At 37.6% G+C, this 18,268-nt stretch overlaps 1 protein-coding gene across 1 annotated transcript in view; it reads right to left on the reverse strand.

Annotated features, from left to right (window-relative positions):
- The window catches only part of abcc1 (ATP binding cassette subfamily C member 1 (ABCC1 blood group)), a 111,517-nt gene that overhangs the window by 20,338 nt on the left and 72,911 nt on the right, over positions 1-18,268 (reverse strand). Inside the window, exons 19-28 of the mRNA XM_016666015.1 lie at positions 15,026-15,200; positions 14,738-14,804; positions 13,499-13,625; positions 11,640-11,847; positions 8,404-8,714; positions 8,097-8,296; positions 6,132-6,258; positions 5,900-6,001; positions 4,531-4,677; positions 4,278-4,436 (exon numbers count right to left, since the gene is read on the reverse strand). Coding sequence (XP_016521501.1) covers positions 4,278-4,436; positions 4,531-4,677; positions 5,900-6,001; positions 6,132-6,258; positions 8,097-8,296; positions 8,404-8,714; positions 11,640-11,847; positions 13,499-13,625; positions 14,738-14,804; positions 15,026-15,200 — 1,623 coding nt within the window. The remainder of the gene's footprint in view (positions 1-4,277; positions 4,437-4,530; positions 4,678-5,899; positions 6,002-6,131; positions 6,259-8,096; positions 8,297-8,403; positions 8,715-11,639; positions 11,848-13,498; positions 13,626-14,737; positions 14,805-15,025; positions 15,201-18,268) is intronic.

Below are 18,268 nucleotides of genomic sequence, written 5' to 3' on the forward strand. Positions count from 1 at the left end.
TAGGAAAAAGGAGCATGAGAAACTGGAGAAATACCAGGGCCTAAGAGAGGAACTGGAGAAGACCTGGAAGGTGAAGACCACAGTGGTGCCTGTGGTCATCGGGGCCCTTGGGGCAGTCACCCCCAAACTGGAGCAGTGGCTACAACAGATCCCAGGAACAACATCAGACATCTCAGTCCAGAAATGTGCAGTTCTAGGCACAGCCAAGATACTGCGCAGAACCCTCAAGCTCCCAGGCCTCTGGTAGAGGACCAGAGCTCAGAGGATGAAAGAGACCACCCACGGAGGGTGAGAGGGGAATTTTTTTTATTTTTTATATAAAACACATTAGCAGAGGTTAATGTGTTTAATGCGTTGCTTGTTAAAAACATAAACAAGCAACGCTTAGCCTGGCGGTGGGGCTAGTAAAGCATGCCGGGCCGCCAGGTTTACGATACACTGGGGGAAACCCTGAAGTCATTTGGAAGGTAAGTCAACCATACACCCAATTTGATTGTTTTCTTAGACTAGTCAATAGGGGATTTATCTTTAAGCTCTGCTAATGTGTTTTATGTAGATAAAACACAGATTAGTCTGTGTCCTGAATAGGTGCCACATGTGTCTAATAACTTTAAAAAGACCTGGATGGATTGCTCTGGATTCGAGAGATATAGGAGGATATCATCAGCATATCAGGCTATTTTATGTTCTCTTGAATTTATTACTATGTTATGGATGCCATTGTTCTTCCTAATTGCCTGGGCGAGAGGCTCTATGTACAGTACTAAGAGAGTTGGCAAGAGTTGGGAGCCTTGTCGAGCGGATCTCTCAAGCTTTATTCTGTCTGTTAGGTGACCATTTATCTTGATTCTAGCAGTAGGTGACGAATATACTGTTTTAGTACAATTGACTGCACATGTGAAAAACCAAATTGTTCCAAAACTGAAAGTTAGTAATCCCAACTGACACAATCAAAAGTCTTTTCTGCATCCAGGCTAGCCATTACTGCTGTATGATTTCTTGTCTGTATATTCTGAGGGAGCGTCTTATATTGTCCTGAGTTTGTCAGCCAGACAAACCCGGTTTGGTCCCTCGTCAATCAGTTCTGAGACAAATGCCTTCACCCTATCAGACAAGATAGATGCATATAGTTTGTAATCTTGGTTGATATATGTCTGTGTGAGCTGCACATGTTTTGTTCTTGCCTCTTTCAGTATTAACGTTATAATTGCATCAGACCATGATGGTGATGTTGTTATTTTCCTTAATGTCCAATTTAATAACTTTAATAATTCAGGGGACAACTCTTTTTCAAATACCTTATCATTCACTTGAAAGACCGTCTGTGCCAGGTGTTTTATTGTTTTTTAACTTTATTATTGCCATTATTAGCTCCTTTTCAATAATATGCTTTGTTAAGCTTTTATTCTGACATTCTCAAATTATTGGTATGTCTAATGAATTGTGAAATATTTTAACATTTCCAGTTTTACTTTGTTCTAATTATGCACATAATATTTTATAATATACTTGAAAAACTTTGTCAATACATTCTATAAACTATTTTCTAATATTTCTGTTTGTGGGTTAATTATTGAACCAATTGATTGCATCATTTGCTTTTTTTTATTTTTTCTTGCATGTAGCTTTGTTTCCTTTGGCCCTGTGTCATAAAATGATTGTTTCAGGAATTTATACATTTTTTCTTCCTCTTCTTTATGTATGTCCAAAATTGCATTCCTTATCTTTTGGATTTGTACATTGATTTGATCAAGTTGAGTTCTGATTTGCATGTTCTCCAATCTCCAGTTCTTTTAATTTCTCATCTAGTTAATTTAGTTCTTTTTCTTTCTTTTTCTTAATAGCAGTGCTTAGTGATATAAACTTGCCTTTAATAAGGGACTTCAATGCGTCCCACAAAATATCAACTTTCCGTTGTTATTTAATTCTAGAAAGTATTTTATTTCTGTTTTTATTTCTTTTATAACATTTTTATTTAGCAAGCTTGTAGTTAGCCTCCCTATTGTTTTTTTTGTCTCATATTCGGTTAAGTGTTAAATACATTGGTGAGTAATCTGACAAGTTTTTAGAACAAAATTTACAGCTTTTGATTCTCTGTCAATCATTAATAAGAACCAAAAAGAGATCTATTCTTGAAAATACTGTGTGAGGGGGAGAAAAATATGTGAAATCTTTTCCTGTTGGGTGCCTCTCCTGCCAAGCGTCCAGTAAACCAAAATTATACAGGCCCCTTTTTAGCAGTTTACTTTGTGGTGTGGGTAATGGTTATGTTAGGGTTTTGTTATTAGATGTGTAATTTTTATTCAAGTCTGTATTAAATCCACCTGCACATATTACCTTATGACTCTGATTAAATAACTTCTAGGACTTTTTTAAAAAAAATGATGGTCAGAATTTGGGGCATGTAGATAGAGAAGGCTAACCAATTTCCCTTCAATCCTACCCCGAACCAATATATACCTTCACTGTCTCATATATGCTTAATAAGTTCAAAATGTAGGGAATCATGTATTAGTACTGCAACTCCTCTTTTATGACCTGTCTTGTATGAGCTATGAAAAACATTCCTAAATAAACATTTTTGCAATTTCTCATGTTCTATTGGGGACAAATGAGTTTCTTGAAGGAGCAGAATCTGAATTTTCTCCCTTTTTATCTCGGACATTACTCTGTTCCTCTTGACAGGATTATTGAGTCCATTAACATTCCATGAAGCTGCTCTAATATCACTATTAGTCATATCAGTACACCAGTTTGCACATGCTGACAGTGTGAGCACAAAAACAACAGAGATTTTGAAAACGTAAAACAAACAGGATGACTTTAGGGCTCCACTATCCCACGTCATCCTACAACCTCTTTCCTTACATTTTAAGAAGAACAGCCCTACTCTAATTAGGGGCTCCTTCTCTGCCAAAGACAAAGTTCCCTCACCTTTGAGACAGTAATTTCTCCATTAATCCTGATCAGAATTTTGTTTTAATATGTGAGGGGCGGCAGGAGTTGGACTCAGGTGTTAGAACTAAAGACAGATTACAAGCGTGGGATTCAGATCTTACATAAGTATTTAGGATTTGCATCAAGACAGCTATTTATACTTGTTCTCATCAGAATTCTTGAAGCTTTTCTCGCACTGGCGTTTGGGGCATAAAGTGTGCCCCAAACGCCAGTGCGAGCTGGCCCCTTTGTGCATCCTGGCTGACCGCTGGTTCTTAGTTTGCAGGGGTTGATCGCAGCATATCTACCCGGTATCCTCTCTTCCTTATGTCATCCGCTGCTGCTGATGCACTCACGTACAGGCATAGTTTGTCTCCCAGTGAATCCTCATCTTAGTCGGGTATGGTGTTTGGAAACATATTTTTTCCTCTTTGGGATTCTTCTTGATGTTTTTATATTCTTTAAGCTTGTTGTTTATCTCTGTCGGAAGATTATGCACAAATGACATCAATTTGCCATCATAGAAGATCTTCTTTCCCTATGACGCTTTTAGGATTTTCTCTAATGTCATATCTGTGAAAGATCACCAATTGTTCTGCTTCGGTTAGTCTAGCACCTTGATTTTGAATGTTCGTACTGACCTCCTCCAGCTTCTTGTTCATTTCACTCTTAAAGCTGATCAGATCCTGCTTGATATTATTTTTCAATGCAATGATGTCTTTCACATTTCTTTGACATTGTTGCATAGATTCTGGATAGCCTTAGCAGTTGTTAGCTTGCTCTTCTCACTTGGGTCCATGGCCAGGCAGGAACTGGCTGTGACTTTTAGTGCCCCTGATCTCTTTTTTGATCTAACTTCACGCACAGTATGTCATTGTGAAGAAGAACTGAATCCCTTTATCGACTTTAGTCGAGTTTTCCTCGTCTCTGATTAGGACAGATTAAATATTTAAACCGCCATCTTGGAGACGCTCCTGGAAGTCCACTGGTACATCTTTTGTGTTGAGAATGATAAGAACCACTTACATTACAATAAGCCTCTGCAATGCTTTCCCTGCTTGGGCCTAAGAAATATAAATAAAAATAATTATGTGAAGAGAGGTGGAATGATTCAGTTTGGTATGCTTGTAAGTTTCCTCCTTTAGTAAGGAGCAGAGACAGTTTAGAGTGGCCAAATGTCAGACTGGGACAGAATCTCATTTCTATTGGAAGCCCCGACAGTTGTGCCATATAAACACCACCTCAGCCTTTGTCTCCAGTGTAAATCTAGCCACTAAAGGCTGCTTTGCTACAGGTGCACTGATCAGGCCAGATTGCTTTTTTGCATCCTATTTACTCACCTGTGGGATGATGGTGATTCTGGAGCGCAGCTCATGGAGGCCTAGCTTAGCAATGTCCACTCCATCAATGAAGATGTGGCCCTCTGCTGCCTCAATGATCCGGAACAGGCCCAGTGTTAGAGATGACTTCCCAGCACCAGTCCTCCCCACAATCCCTACCTGTTGGGAACCAGCAGCACATCCACAATAAATTCCTCCAGTGTTCAGTCACAGTGAGTACTCCTGAGCTTGTCAGAGCTACAATAAGACCTGCCTTCTCTCCTCCATTAATAGCAATGGTGATATTGCGAATGGCCAGGTCCAGGTCATGGCGATAGCGCAGGCCAAAGCCTCGGATGTCTATGCAGCCCTGAGTGGGCCAGCCAGGGGGAACGGAGGGAGACTCATGTTGCCATTCTGCCTGTGGTCAGAGAACAGACATGAATGCAATACTCAAATCATATTTTGAATCACAATCAAGCTCAGCCAAAGTCCTAACTTGGTTAGGTTTTCATTTGCCCTTTCTTATGACTAAACAGTTGACAGAATGTTTATTGATGTCACTTTGTTACCTTTTCCAACTATGGTTTTAGAGCATGGTTGCCTTTGTGGAGTGCATATAGACCTGAAACAATGTCAAACTCAAATAGGCAATTTGGCTTAGAAGGCATCGATTTCCCCCTTTCCTCTGAGCTTTTGAACTGATCTGCACTTTTCTGAGATCAATACTTCCAAGTGTTTCCACGCACTGCTCCCAGCAGGTCGTCCAGAACTACCATTTTACATTCTGCTCTTGTTACTAAATGATAGAATTTCAACAGCCCTGTTATGATCACTTCTGAAGATGGCAAGTCTCCAATTCTAGAAGTAACAGTAATCAAACCATATCAATGCATTTTATAAGGTTGTGCTGAAGCATTTCAAAAATCCCATGGAACTGAGGCCAGTGCACAGAGAGATCATAAAAAGCATGTGGTACAATGAACTATGAACATTGAAATGACTGCAAACAACAGTAGGAGATAAGTATGTGTCTGCTGTGTGTCCAGGGCATGATGACGCCGTAGAGTTGGAAAGATAGGTGGTCTACTATTGTTGGATCAGCTGAACAATCTGAACTGCTTTGAGGTCTCTGGGTATTTGCATGCTTGCAAGTGTTTTAAGAAAATGTGAATGTGGTGAGAATAGCTGGTATTACAAGACTTATTTTAGAATTTAACTCAAACCAGAGAACAGAAAGCTCTTTACAACAGAAATAACTTTTTAAAAAGTTCAGGTGACCAATGACTCAAATGACTAAATACAATCTCTGATAGAAATTATAAGCCCATATCACTTGGAATTGTTTTAATTTATTAAGTGTAGATATCAAATTAGGAATGATGCATATAGCAGTTTATAAAAAATAAAAAATATATATATTTCTAATATTTATTCTTTAATATTAAGTCTGTTTAATGAGATGATAGTAAAATCAATTAACAATATAAAGCCCTGGTGGGAGTATTTATTTAAATGTTGCAGCATTTAAGCCCAAAATCAAAGCCAAGCCCACATAACCACAGAAAAATAAAAAGGACAAAAGTCAACCCTTAAACATCCCAATGTTAGTATGGTTTTGGTCCAAAGAATGTGCAGTGTACCTCTTTCCCTGTGCTGGAGTATTCCTTCACCTTCTCTACAGCTATTATATTTGTCTCTACATCAGAAGACATTCTCACGAGCCACGTCAATGAGGCAGTCAGCTGCATACGAAGTAAACAAAAAAAGGTTAGATTAGGTTCAAAAGCGTATTAACTTAATTTATTAACATTTTGCAAAAAGACATTGCTCCACTGACACTGGTGCTGAGAACTACCGAAGTGGTGCTTTTACCTGCAGGGCGTAGGAGATGGAGAGCCCCATGATGCCTGGGCTCAGGCTATCTCTGGCTATAACAGCAAACAGGGCAGCAAATGAAACAATGCAGTTTCCTACAAACTCCAGGCGAATTGCCAGCCACCTACACAAACACAAGTTCAGATACAAACAAGAAATATTTATTAAGATGGAAATGGAGAGGAAAATAGAGATGAAGTTCTGTGGCTGGTGACTTGAGTTTAAACTCAATTGGCTCTAACTAGAGACTGGCCGGTTGTAAATACAAGAACCTAGTCTTTGATCAGTGAATGCACCTCATTCAGCAACATTATTCAAATTGGAAACTACTTTGAGATTCTTTGAGGGTTTTAAGTTTAAATAAGACAAATACAGAAAAAGAGAGAGTTCAGAGAAAAGCACATAAAAAAGGAGCAAAAAAAGCAAAAAAGAAAGATCAGGCATAGCAAAAGAATGAAAGAATATGCAAGAGAAAATAAAAAGGGTTTTAGTGGGTTAAAGTTTTACAATAATCCTGTAATTGCTACTGGTCCAACATGATTTTGTGCTTGATATTTATTTTGTGAGTATTAATAAGTGTTCCCTTGAACACAATGGTGGTTGATGAGCTAATTTTAAACCCTTGCTCTGCGTAAGGCCGTCTTTGAGTTGCCTTTTTTTTTGGTAATGGACCCGAAACGCATAGAATTGCGCAACACCTTGTTGAAACAATTATTACTGAGATTATTATTTTTGTTGGGTCATTTATTTGAAAACGTTTTGTTGATTTATTTTATTCCTTAATAAAATTCTAAATGTTTTGGATCTTAGTGAATAAGCGGTCAGAAGAGGACGTGCTGGTCTCAGTTTGTCACCTACTGCCGAGATTGACTCAAAACCTTCCCGCGACTGACCGGTCGATCAGGATCGATGTATTGAGTACCCATGATCTAAAACATGCAGGGCAGTGCGCCTTGATGACCAGGATTGGGAAACGCTGGTCTAGCTAGATTTATACAAGCACTATATTCCTCCCCAAAATCTCTGAAGGTCTTGAATTCCAGGGGAAGTTCAGTGCCACATGTATCCACTCCCCTGACTTCTCAATTTGTCTAATTTTCTTGAAGTGTTATTTTGTCCTCATGCTGTAATGGTAGCCAGGAATACTAATTAATCAATGAATGGATCTTGAGTGGTGTCTTTATAATACAATCACTTGAGATACAGTCACTGCACTCAGGTAACCTCCATCTCAACAATTATAAAAGAAGCACTATTTGCCTGGACCTTTGTTTAATTAGGTCAGTTACTTTAAAGGGAGTGAATATTTATGCAATCATTTATTTTAAGTTATATGTTTTTATTTAGTTGACATTTTGTCAAAATCAGTTTTCACTTTCACATTAAATTCATTTTTTTTGTAATTATTTTGATCAAAAAGCAAAACTTTATTGATCATGATTGACTTGTAGAACCTACAAAAAGATTTGGTAACACTTTAACGGGGTGTGCATAAGACTGACATAACAGTGTCATAAACATTGACATATCGCCTGTCATGAACATAATGAAGTCTTTATGAATGTCTATGACTGTTGTCATGTAGTGTTACTCGGTAAATAATGACACTTTTAATGCAAAGTTGCTTTAAAAGTTGCATTGAAAGTCCATTAAAAATGCCAACTTTGCATTATTTTGGAAATAATCACACTTTAATGCAAAGTTGGCATTTTAATGGACTTTCAATGCAACTTTTAAAGCAACTTTGCATTAAAAGTGTCATTATTTACCAAATGACACTTAATGACAACATTCATAAAGATTCTTTCGTGTTCATGACTGGTGTTATTTCATATTTATGACAGTGTCATGTCAGTCTTATGCACAACCCGTCAAATAAAGTGTTACCAAAAGTTCAAACACATAGGAGGGTGAGTACATTTAATAAGAATTAGAGAAGAGAAAAGTAGCACTGCTCTTAACCTGTTAGCTACTATGCTGGGGTAGTAGGCCTTCTGGTTGTGGTCTACTCGCTGGTCACTCTCATGGATGAATCGCTCCTGCTCACCAAAAGCTCGAATGACAGAGGTGCCCAACAATGTTTCGTTAAAGTGGGTGTAGATGGGTGAACGGCTGACAGACTCCAGACGCTTCAGCTGGCGAGAAGTTGCCACATAAAACCTCTGTACACAAACAAGCAATATAATGTTCAACAATTTTAATCACATTTTAATCACAGCAAGTCAGAGCTGCACACACAGCAGAAATACAGGATGTATTTTTAACTAACCTGCACAAAAAAGTAGAGCAACCCAAGAAAAGGAATGATGATAGCCACAAGTGGTGTGGCAAACAGGATAATGACACAGGAACCCAACACGTTGAACAAGGATCCCATGAACATTTTAATAATGCTGGGGATTACAGAATCAATGGTGTCCATCTCCTTGGCAAAGCGGTTAACCAGGTTACCACTTGGAGTTTTCTCAAAGAAGGACATGGGTGAGCGCAGCACATCATATAGCAAGGACTGGTGGAGGTAGCGGGACGCCATGATGCCCCCAATGGACATGGAGAGGGAATAACCAAAGACTGCTACACCTACAAGGTAAAAGTAAAAATTATGACCTTTTATAATGCTGAATGAATGACTTTAAACACAGTTCTTTGTAAAGATATGGATTGCCCCTTGATTTTTTTTTTTCCACATTCTGTATGACAGTCACAATCAGAGACCATGCTGGAGACAAAGTTCAAACTGGATTACGTATGGCTTTCCGTCAACATGTGCTTTCTTTTGACACTCTTTATTCATGATGTAGAGAGTGACCAAGAAATTGTTTGGTCACTTCAGCTGTTGATATTTTCAGCTCCCCCAGAGTTATTCTCAGCCCTCTTTCTGATTCTGTGATAATAGTTCTCTATTTCCAGCCTGTCAGTTTAAACAGACAGTTCTGGACCAAGCTCAACAATCCCCTCTACTGTTCACAGCCAAAAAGTATTTCCATCATCCTTTGATCCAAAGGTCAGAGGGTGATGAAATGAATCAACCACTTCAAATTATTTAAATGTCCACATTACTTAAAGTACAGGATGAGGTGGAGCAGAAGCAAATATTTTTCTTTTTTTTATTGGCTCTAGTGGCCTTTATTTGAAAGTGGTCAGACAGGAAAGAGAGAGAGGGAAGAAATGTGGCAAGGGTCACCAGACCGAGACTCAAACCTGCAATGACCACGTCAAGGACTAAGGACTATGTGGGTTTTGCTTTACCCCTGGACCACCACAGAACCCCAAGCAAATATTTTACATTGAGATTTACTCATTAATCCTATGCCTATTTATAGCTATTGTTCTTTTGAACATCTACTCCTTGGTTTTCCTCCTGATTTTCAAAGCACTAAAACCACATTTGCTTGTAGTTTTATATTGTCCACCAGGGTCTTACTCTATCTTTAGACCATATCTCAGATTTTTTATTTTATTTAGTGGTAAATACTGATAATATCAATATAATGGGGAACTAAAGCATTCATGTTGACACTGAAAGTGATAGTCTAAATTTAGTCCTTAATACTCTTATAACAAATTGGCTTTACTCAAAAAAATTCACTATCCAGTTATAATAAATAACCTCCATGTTATTTTTAACCAGTATATGCCCCATATCAAGCAAGTTTCTAGGATTTCCTTCTTTCACCTTTAGAAAATTGCCAAAATTATAAATATCATGTCCACAAATGATACTGAGAGTTCTGATGAAAATAAAAAAAGAGATCATATTTCTCCTATTACATCTTCCTTTTATTGGTATCCTATTGAATCCAGAATATAATTTAAGATTCTTTTTCTCACATATAAAGACCCTGTCTGATGAAGCTCCATCATCCATTTTCCTCTACTGCTTTCCAGTTTACATTATTTGGTGTTATTTCAACTTTTCTCTTCATAGAAGCTAAACCCGAACCTGGATGACGGCATCAGCTGAGATGTTGTTATCTCAGCTAATCATCCTCCTCTCCTGATATTAACTATTTTCATGAACATTGAAAATAATCCTACATCAGTACATCTGTTTCTTCTTGTGCATTATTCTCAGACTTTTCAAAGCCCCAGTCGGTCACTTGTACTCAGCGAGGCTCTGGTTCTAGTTCTGCTGGAGGTTTCTTCTTGTTAGAGCAGAGTTTTTCCTCTTCACTGTCATGAATGTTTGGTATTAAGGATTTCTCTAAAGTCAACAACCCAACACGAGGAACTTTTTTGCTCATCCAGGAGTGAATGCTGCAAGTCAATAATTCAATGCAAACTGCGAGGTTTCCTTAAGTTTCCTTAACGGATAGGTAAACCTTTTAACTACAATGAACAATTCATTGAGTTCACTGTAACATTTGATAACTAGTATCAAATAGTACATCACTTTCTGGCACAACACCTCAAGTGTTCCTGCTGTTGGCACTAACCTTGCAAGAAGTGCCTCAGAGGCTACTGCAGGTGAAAATTCTTGTGAGGATAGTAACTTAATTCAGAAATTATTTTTTTAAATATTATATTACATCATATTTTACTATGGGAAATATACAGGAAAATACTAATACGGTAGTTTCCCAGCCAAAACGGGAAACTTCTTAGGTATTGTCATTAGGTATGAGAGACGACAAAACAGTGATTTAAGAGATGTGGGATGGTGTGAAAATAACTGTCTGATCTTGAATGTGAACAAAACAAAGTAGATTATTTGAGACTTCAAGAGAAACTGGGTTAAATCAAATACTATTTCCAGAATTGGAGGTGGCTGAGGAGAATAAATACCTCAATGTTCACCTGGACAACAGACAATGAAAACATCTACTACAAGAAGCAACAGAGCAGACTATATGTCTTGAGAAAGCACAGGACACCCAGCATTTGTAGCAAGATGCTTCTGATGTTCTTTACGTCTGCTCTGGAGTATCTAATCTCTTCTCCCATCATCTGTTGAGGTAGCAGCATCAAAGCTACTAAACTAAGTAAAAATAACTAGTTGATGAAGGCTGGTTCTGTTCTGGGGATTGCTCTGGAACAATTGGAGATAATGGTGCAGGAGGGACTCTTCATAAAATGAAGAACATTATGGCAACCCTGAGCATCCGCTTTATTAAACTTGCTATATAATAACAGAGTAATAAAGTATTTCAGAAATGGGCTTGATTTTGTTCAAAGCTAGTTAAACTTCTTTACTTTGCTGTGTTCTTTGGTCTTTATGATGTAGTTTGTTTACTAAGGTTGACCTACAAACATCAAATATTGGAGGAATGTAATTACTGCTGAATGCTGAATACAAATGCAAATCATACTTGCAGATTTTTATCAGCAAAAAAAAAAAAAAAAATCTAAACATATCTCCCTTAAATTCTGTTGGTCTGTCACAAGAAATCCCATTAAAAATATACTAAAGTATCAACAAAATACAAAATCTTGACAGAGTATGAATACAAGGCACAGTAAATACTCAATTATAATGCAAACACAGAGCCTTATTTTCTGACTTACCTTGGGTCAGGCCAAAGCCACCGTACACAGCAAGTCTCCTAAGTCTGTAAGGCTGAGTGCCATTAACTACCAGGTCATCAGTCCACAGGCTAAGCCAGTAGTTGGAGAACAGGGAGACCAGGTGATGGGTGAGGAACAGCAGCAGACTGATGCAGGACAGAAGTACACCGATGGCTTTCAGATAGGCCCAAAATACAGACAGCTTCACCTAAAGAGGAAGAGCATCTAGAATCTGCCACTGATTGCTTAAATGACAGGTAACATTTATGGAAATACAGCCTCTTTCCATTCATTTTTTGTACAGGATGATTTTATGGATCGCCTTAGTAGAATTTAAATAAAATAATCACACCGTCTGACCAACAGGACTGACGGCTTGGTCATCCTTTGTCTCCATTTTTGCTGTTAAATAGTAATATGAAGATGTGTGGTAAAAGTGCTTGTCAAGCAGCAGTAATGACTACATGGGATTCTTCTTAAATAAAATTGATTCCATTTAGTATGCTTGGTCACCCTGACAAAGTGCTGTGGAGTGTTTGATGCTGAAGCATTCAGTGACACTGTTTTCTGCTCTATAAAAGACTTTCTTATTTTCTCCCTTTCCCGAGAGAGAAAGGGAGAATTTAACAGGACTCACAGCGAATCAAAGGAACGTCTAAAGAAAGAGGTTTGTTTCACTGTTGCAAAGCCTACTTCTTTTTAAAGAAGGAAATTGTAGACTTTGGAGCTTGGTTGAACTTTCTATGACTACACAATTCAAAAATGTCTGCAGTTTGGAGAGGAGGTTGCGCTAGACTTTTTCGCTGTCTGTCATTTTCATGAACAGTGTCAATAAAAATCCTGTTATAATCTATTTTTACCTATCATTTTTTAAAAAGATAATTATATTTAAATGCATTTCATTTTCATTCTAATATTCAACAAAATGAACAGATAATTCACATTGTGTCATCATCAAACTTTCTCTGTAGTGACAACACTTTTAAAGGTAACATTTTACTAGAAGTCAGCAAGACTCTGAATGCTACCTGATCCCACAAACACTCCCTCAGTTGGTAGAATAATCCTGTAGCAGCGGTTCAGCTGCACGAGTCGAGCTCTAAAGCCTCTCGTCCATATCTCTTTAATGCACAGCTCTCAGATAGCGATGTGAGATTGATTGGAGTGGAGGCGCATGAGAATTTGTTGTGCTCATTACAGTTTAATGAACATCTGTACATTCATTTTCTTTGCTTCCTTAACAAGGTAAGGAAGGGTAAGTTATGTGTTCCTCTATTTCGACTACTAGTACAACGACACAACCTTATTGGGCATTGTCTTTCTCTGTATATTGTGAGGTTATTAAATGGGCCACAGAAGCCCGATCTACCATAAATTTTGGGTCAGACTCAGGCTATGGATCTAAATTCTAGCGACTACTTTATGCTTTCAATGAGTAATTTGCTAAAGACAAATCTGTATGTCATGCTCTATTTATGATTTATTAAAACAGTCAGAGGGACTATAGGCTTAATATGAAGAAGAGCCACCCTGTTAAAAATAACATATATTTGTTATCAAAAGTTATTGTGTGAAGTATAAGTACCAGCTTGTTAACTACTCTTTGGGTTAAGTGCCTTGCCAAGCTGGAATTGAAGCTAACACCTTCTGATTGTAAGACAACTACGCTACAGTTGCTGTTGTTAGGAAACAAAGCAGTGTTATATGGAACATGCTGCTGTCAATCTGAGGGTGTACGTACTTCATTTTTATGGTCTAGTAACTTCCAGAAGACTTTTTTACTGTTTCCAAGCATATTATTTTCAATAAAGGATCTAACAATATGTATAAAACATATTGCTGATTTTTACTCTACATACCCGTCCAGTACTGGCCTTGTCAGCTTCGGTCAGCTTCCCCATCTCAGGGTTCTTGGTCTTCTTGTTCAGTTCTCTGGCATCATCAGTCTTATGGGGCTTTTGGGATTCAGTCTTAACAGCCGGCCCACTACCCAGAAAAAGGAGCACACAGGCTCATAATTGTCAAAAAATTCTATATATCATGACAAATGTTTGGTAAAAACAATGTGTCCTAAAGAAAAAAGCAGAATATTGGGGAGATTTAAGGCAGTTTGTGAACTCTGATGTTTACATTCACTTATTATTGAAGAGATGTCATATTCATTTTGGTTGAAACTCAGCTGGATGTTCAAACTAGATAATGAGCCCAAACACACATCAAAAGTGGTTTTAGATTGGATCAGAGCAGGCTAACATGAAGCGTCTGAAGTGACTTTGACCTCAAACCTATTGAAAAATTGTAAACCAGGTGTAAAAGCTACATCTATTCCAAGATATAATCCAGTTCATATGCACCCTAGCACTTCTGGTAAGAAGAGTGTTTATATATCAAGCCAGAACTTTGTCAAAAGTTTTGACACTTTTTTATTTACTGATGCCTCAAATGTTAAATTATACTGACGGACATTAAAACGAGGATTAAACATTACCGTTTTGCTGCTGCGAAGGAAACTAAACAGGTTGACGGCCAGAGTTGGAGGAACGAGTCTGCAGTTGAGTGCTTAAATGACACGCTGTGAGGCTCATCAATGATGCAGTTACTTCTCTGTATCCTGGTAGTTACCAAAGAGGTGAATATACGACTTTGTAGGCAGGCCTTCTACGTGTAATCATTTCAGTGAATAGCCTCTCTATCACCCTGGATTTTCTGCAGGCAACTTCCTGTATGCAGTCTGAAACTGTCCATGTTGTCAGGGTTCAGGCCCGGTTTTTTTAGAGACGTCTTTCTTCCACCAATGCAATGCTACTCATTTCACTGCTCATTTCCACGGTTTCATAAACTCCATTCCTGAAACAGTATCCTACATGAACTGTGCTCCATTGACCACGTCACCCCGTTCAATACCAGACACAATACAAACTACTCCTCACTTACAAAGCCCTCAGTAACCTCACACCTCAATCCCCCAGATTTCACTGACCATTAAACCTCACTAAAAGGCCAAAATAAAAAGACTTTAATGCCTAAAATGAAATGGATGTAAACCTCAGATCAGAACTGCATATCTAGAGCTTGTCATGTTATCCAGATTCACTCACCCAATAAGAGCAGGTAGATCACCATTTTCTACTGCTTTGGATCCACTCTTTGGTGCAGTTTTAAAATCTAAGACAGAAAGTAAAAATGAAAACTTTGTAATGGAGGGTCTACATCTAAATTAGGCCCTTCTACAGACACTATATATATATATTAAGATTAATAACAGAAATACTATTGAAATACTATTGAAGCCTCCACATGGCAAAATTAGCAACTTTCTCTGGAGAGTAAAAAAAATTCCTAGAACTGGCAACTGGAACATGTTGAAATGATGAAATGTTGCTTACCACCATCTTCAGTTTGGTCGACAGTGGCATACGTTCGCAGGAACTCGGCAAAGGCTCCCTCCTGGACCATAAGCTCTTGGTAGGAGCCTACTTCTGTGATCTCCCCGTCTACCATGACCAGGATCAGATCAGTTTGTGGTAGGAAGCTCAAACCATGAGTCACCAGCACACGAGTCTGTACACAAACACATTGTTGCCAATTTATTCTGATGCCTATTAACACAGATGATTTTGCTAAAACTAAAGGAGACAAGAAAGGACACTTCTAATCAGAAGTTTAATCACTCAGGGCACGAATAGCATTTAAATTATGGGCCTTTTGGTCAGTTATTTATTACCACTTATCTTTCAGAGTTGAGTGAATATATAGTAAACAATAGACATACATTTTATAACCAAGAACTGGCTGCAAAAGTTAAAATTTTTTTGAAGATTTTCACAAGTCCAAACAGCTTTAAAAGCGAATTATAAAGAATGACATGTACATTTACATCCTCTAATACTTAGTTAAAAATCCAATATCACAAGGTTTTGCAGTCATCAAAAAGTTTCCATTAAAAATTATGGATGGTATGGGAATGCAGAGGCCTGGCTTCAGCAGGCTTCTGGAAGTAGAGGTCAAAACAGATTTGTACTTCTGAAGAACTTGAAACCGGATAATCAAACCACTTTTCTAGAAGTTCTCAAATTAACACTTCCAAGTTTTTTAAAAAAAATGTCTGGCTAGCAATTTAAAAAGAAACATGCATAGAGCTTTAAAGAAAGATAATATCAATTGTGGATTAGCCTTTTCAAGACTTCGACTTCAAGCCAATGAAGAATTTGTGGACTGAGTTAATCGTCTTCTATTGCATGCTTGCTTAATGTATTGCTGATTATATGCAGTGTTATCCTTAAGGTATTATGTTGCTGTGTTTAAGTTTGCCACATGTCAGAGACTGTGGTTCCAGAACAATTTAATTCAGTGCTGCTAGAATTCATTGGCTCCCTTTTCTGCCAATCTCTTCTCCCTATCTGCCTCCTACTCCCTCACCCATCAGGATTAAAACACACTGGGACAAACCTTGTACTTGGTTTCCTTGGTACAGGAAACCAAGTACAATAAACCAAGTACAAGTGGTTTATCGTTATCTCCCCAGTAGTTTCTCCCATGTTGTTGGTCTGCCTCCCAATTCTACCTTATTCACACTTACCAGTAATCTTTAATCATGCCATTCAGTTGTGATATTTCACCTGATTTGTTGTTCATATATAAGCTCTGGAATTTTAACTGTTCGTGACAGATTTTCTGTTTTCATACCTTGATTCATACTTAGCTCTTTGGTCTGCTCCATACCAGTTTTTCTTGCTTATAAAATGTCTCAATAATTACTCATCAAGGGCCATCTGCGCGTTGGCTCTGTCTCCCCATGTTGTCATATACCCCCTGTATGTGAGCAGCGTGCGCCAGTGTTCTGACTACCTGTGCTACCTCATCAGATTTTCCTACTGCAGCACATCTAGAGAGCTATTTCTATCTGTCGGTGCTACTTTTCAAAAACTGCTACAGTCATGTTTGCATACCAAAGACCTTAGCAGTTAGTGTCAATGTTAAAGACTTACAATTATTATATTTAAGTGACAATTTAAGTGGCGCTTACGTAGCATTTGAAAAAAAAAGTGAATGATGAAAACTTTTTTTAAAGCACCTGAACCACCCCTTTCAAAAATACCTTGTGTAAATGCACTAAAACCCTTCTTGAGAATAGTGTGCCTGTGCTGTTGTATGTCAGTTTGTTGACATTTATACTATGGAAGTGTTCAGTTGTTGTTACCTAGTGGCGGAATTTAGGTACTGCATTTAAGACTCTGCCATTTTTGATGATGTCATTAAAAGCAGAAAACTAAGCATGGTTTTCTCTCAGTAACACTGAAACTTCAATTCAGTTGGTCTTTGAAAGCACTGTTGGTATGCAATTTTGCAATGGATATTTTGTTGATTAAGAGTAATTTAGCCATTTGTAAGAAAGCATTTTTTTAAAATAAAAACTTAGTAACACTTTATTTGAAGGGGTGTGAATAAGACTGACATGACACTGTCATAAACATGACATAACACCTGTCATGAACATCAATAAGTCTTCATGAATATTTATGACTGTTGTCATAAAGCGTCATTCGGTAAATCATGACGTTTTTAATACAAAGTTGACATTATTCAAAATGTCTTTGCTATGACAACTTGACATTAACCAAGAAATCATGATCTGACTTAAATTGGTTATAAAAGTAATTTTAAAAATTAGTTTTATGTAGTAATATTATAAAGCTCTGCCATGTTGTTTAGTCTTAATTTTCTTAATTTAATCGATTCTAAAGTTTTACAGCAAGATGTCTACAAAGCACTTATGAACTTAGCATTTGAAACATTATTTAAGGCTGTTTTAACCCTTGTGCGTGCGAGGACTGAGGCAAATGATACAAGTTTTACGTGTGTGGGGTCGGTTGGACCACATTCCTAAACACAAGTGTTAAGTAGTGCAATACACCATCTCCACCAGTGAGAGGCAGCAGTGCACAAACAGGCGTGCAGTGTGTTGGTGAAGAAGAAATCTTCCATATTGTGGCGCAAAACTAACACAAGTTATAACCGTAGATGCCTCATGGAGCGGGTCGGCCTGTTGCAGCGATACGTAACAGCGTCCGCCATATTGAATGTGGCATCTCTGCCAGTAAGCTAATACAAATGAATGGACCGAACTTCAGAAAATGCCATTCCACAAAGTATTTTTAGCTAATGTTCATCATCGACCCACTCACATATAAACGTGAATATATTTGGAAATTAAACAATCACCAAAGACAACATTTATGACTTTTCATTATATTTTAATTGTAATTTCTGAATAAAGAAAATAAATGTGAACCTATAATAAAATTGATTTTGATAAATCGTTTTTATATATACAGTAATCTGATTAAACTTTAAAAATTGGCTCTATGTGGTAATATTATTTTTGTTGAAATTTAAGCCTAAACAATATTATGTTGTTTAGTCTTAAATTTCTTAATTTAATTGATCCTAAAGTTTTACAAACACTTATGAACTTTGCATTTGAAACATTATTTAAGGCTGTTTTAACCCTTGTGCGTGCGAGGACTGAGGCAAAAAGAAGCCGAAGTTTGATACCTAATACAGATGAGGTATGTGTCTTATTAACTTTACATTTTCTTTGAGAAAATAACATTGACTATGTTCTCTTT

Source organism: Poecilia formosa, unplaced genomic scaffold, assembly GCF_000485575.1.
Source record: "Poecilia formosa unplaced genomic scaffold, Poecilia_formosa-5.1.2 Scaffold647, whole genome shotgun sequence".
Classification (NCBI taxonomy): domain Eukaryota; kingdom Metazoa; phylum Chordata; class Actinopteri; order Cyprinodontiformes; family Poeciliidae; genus Poecilia; species Poecilia formosa.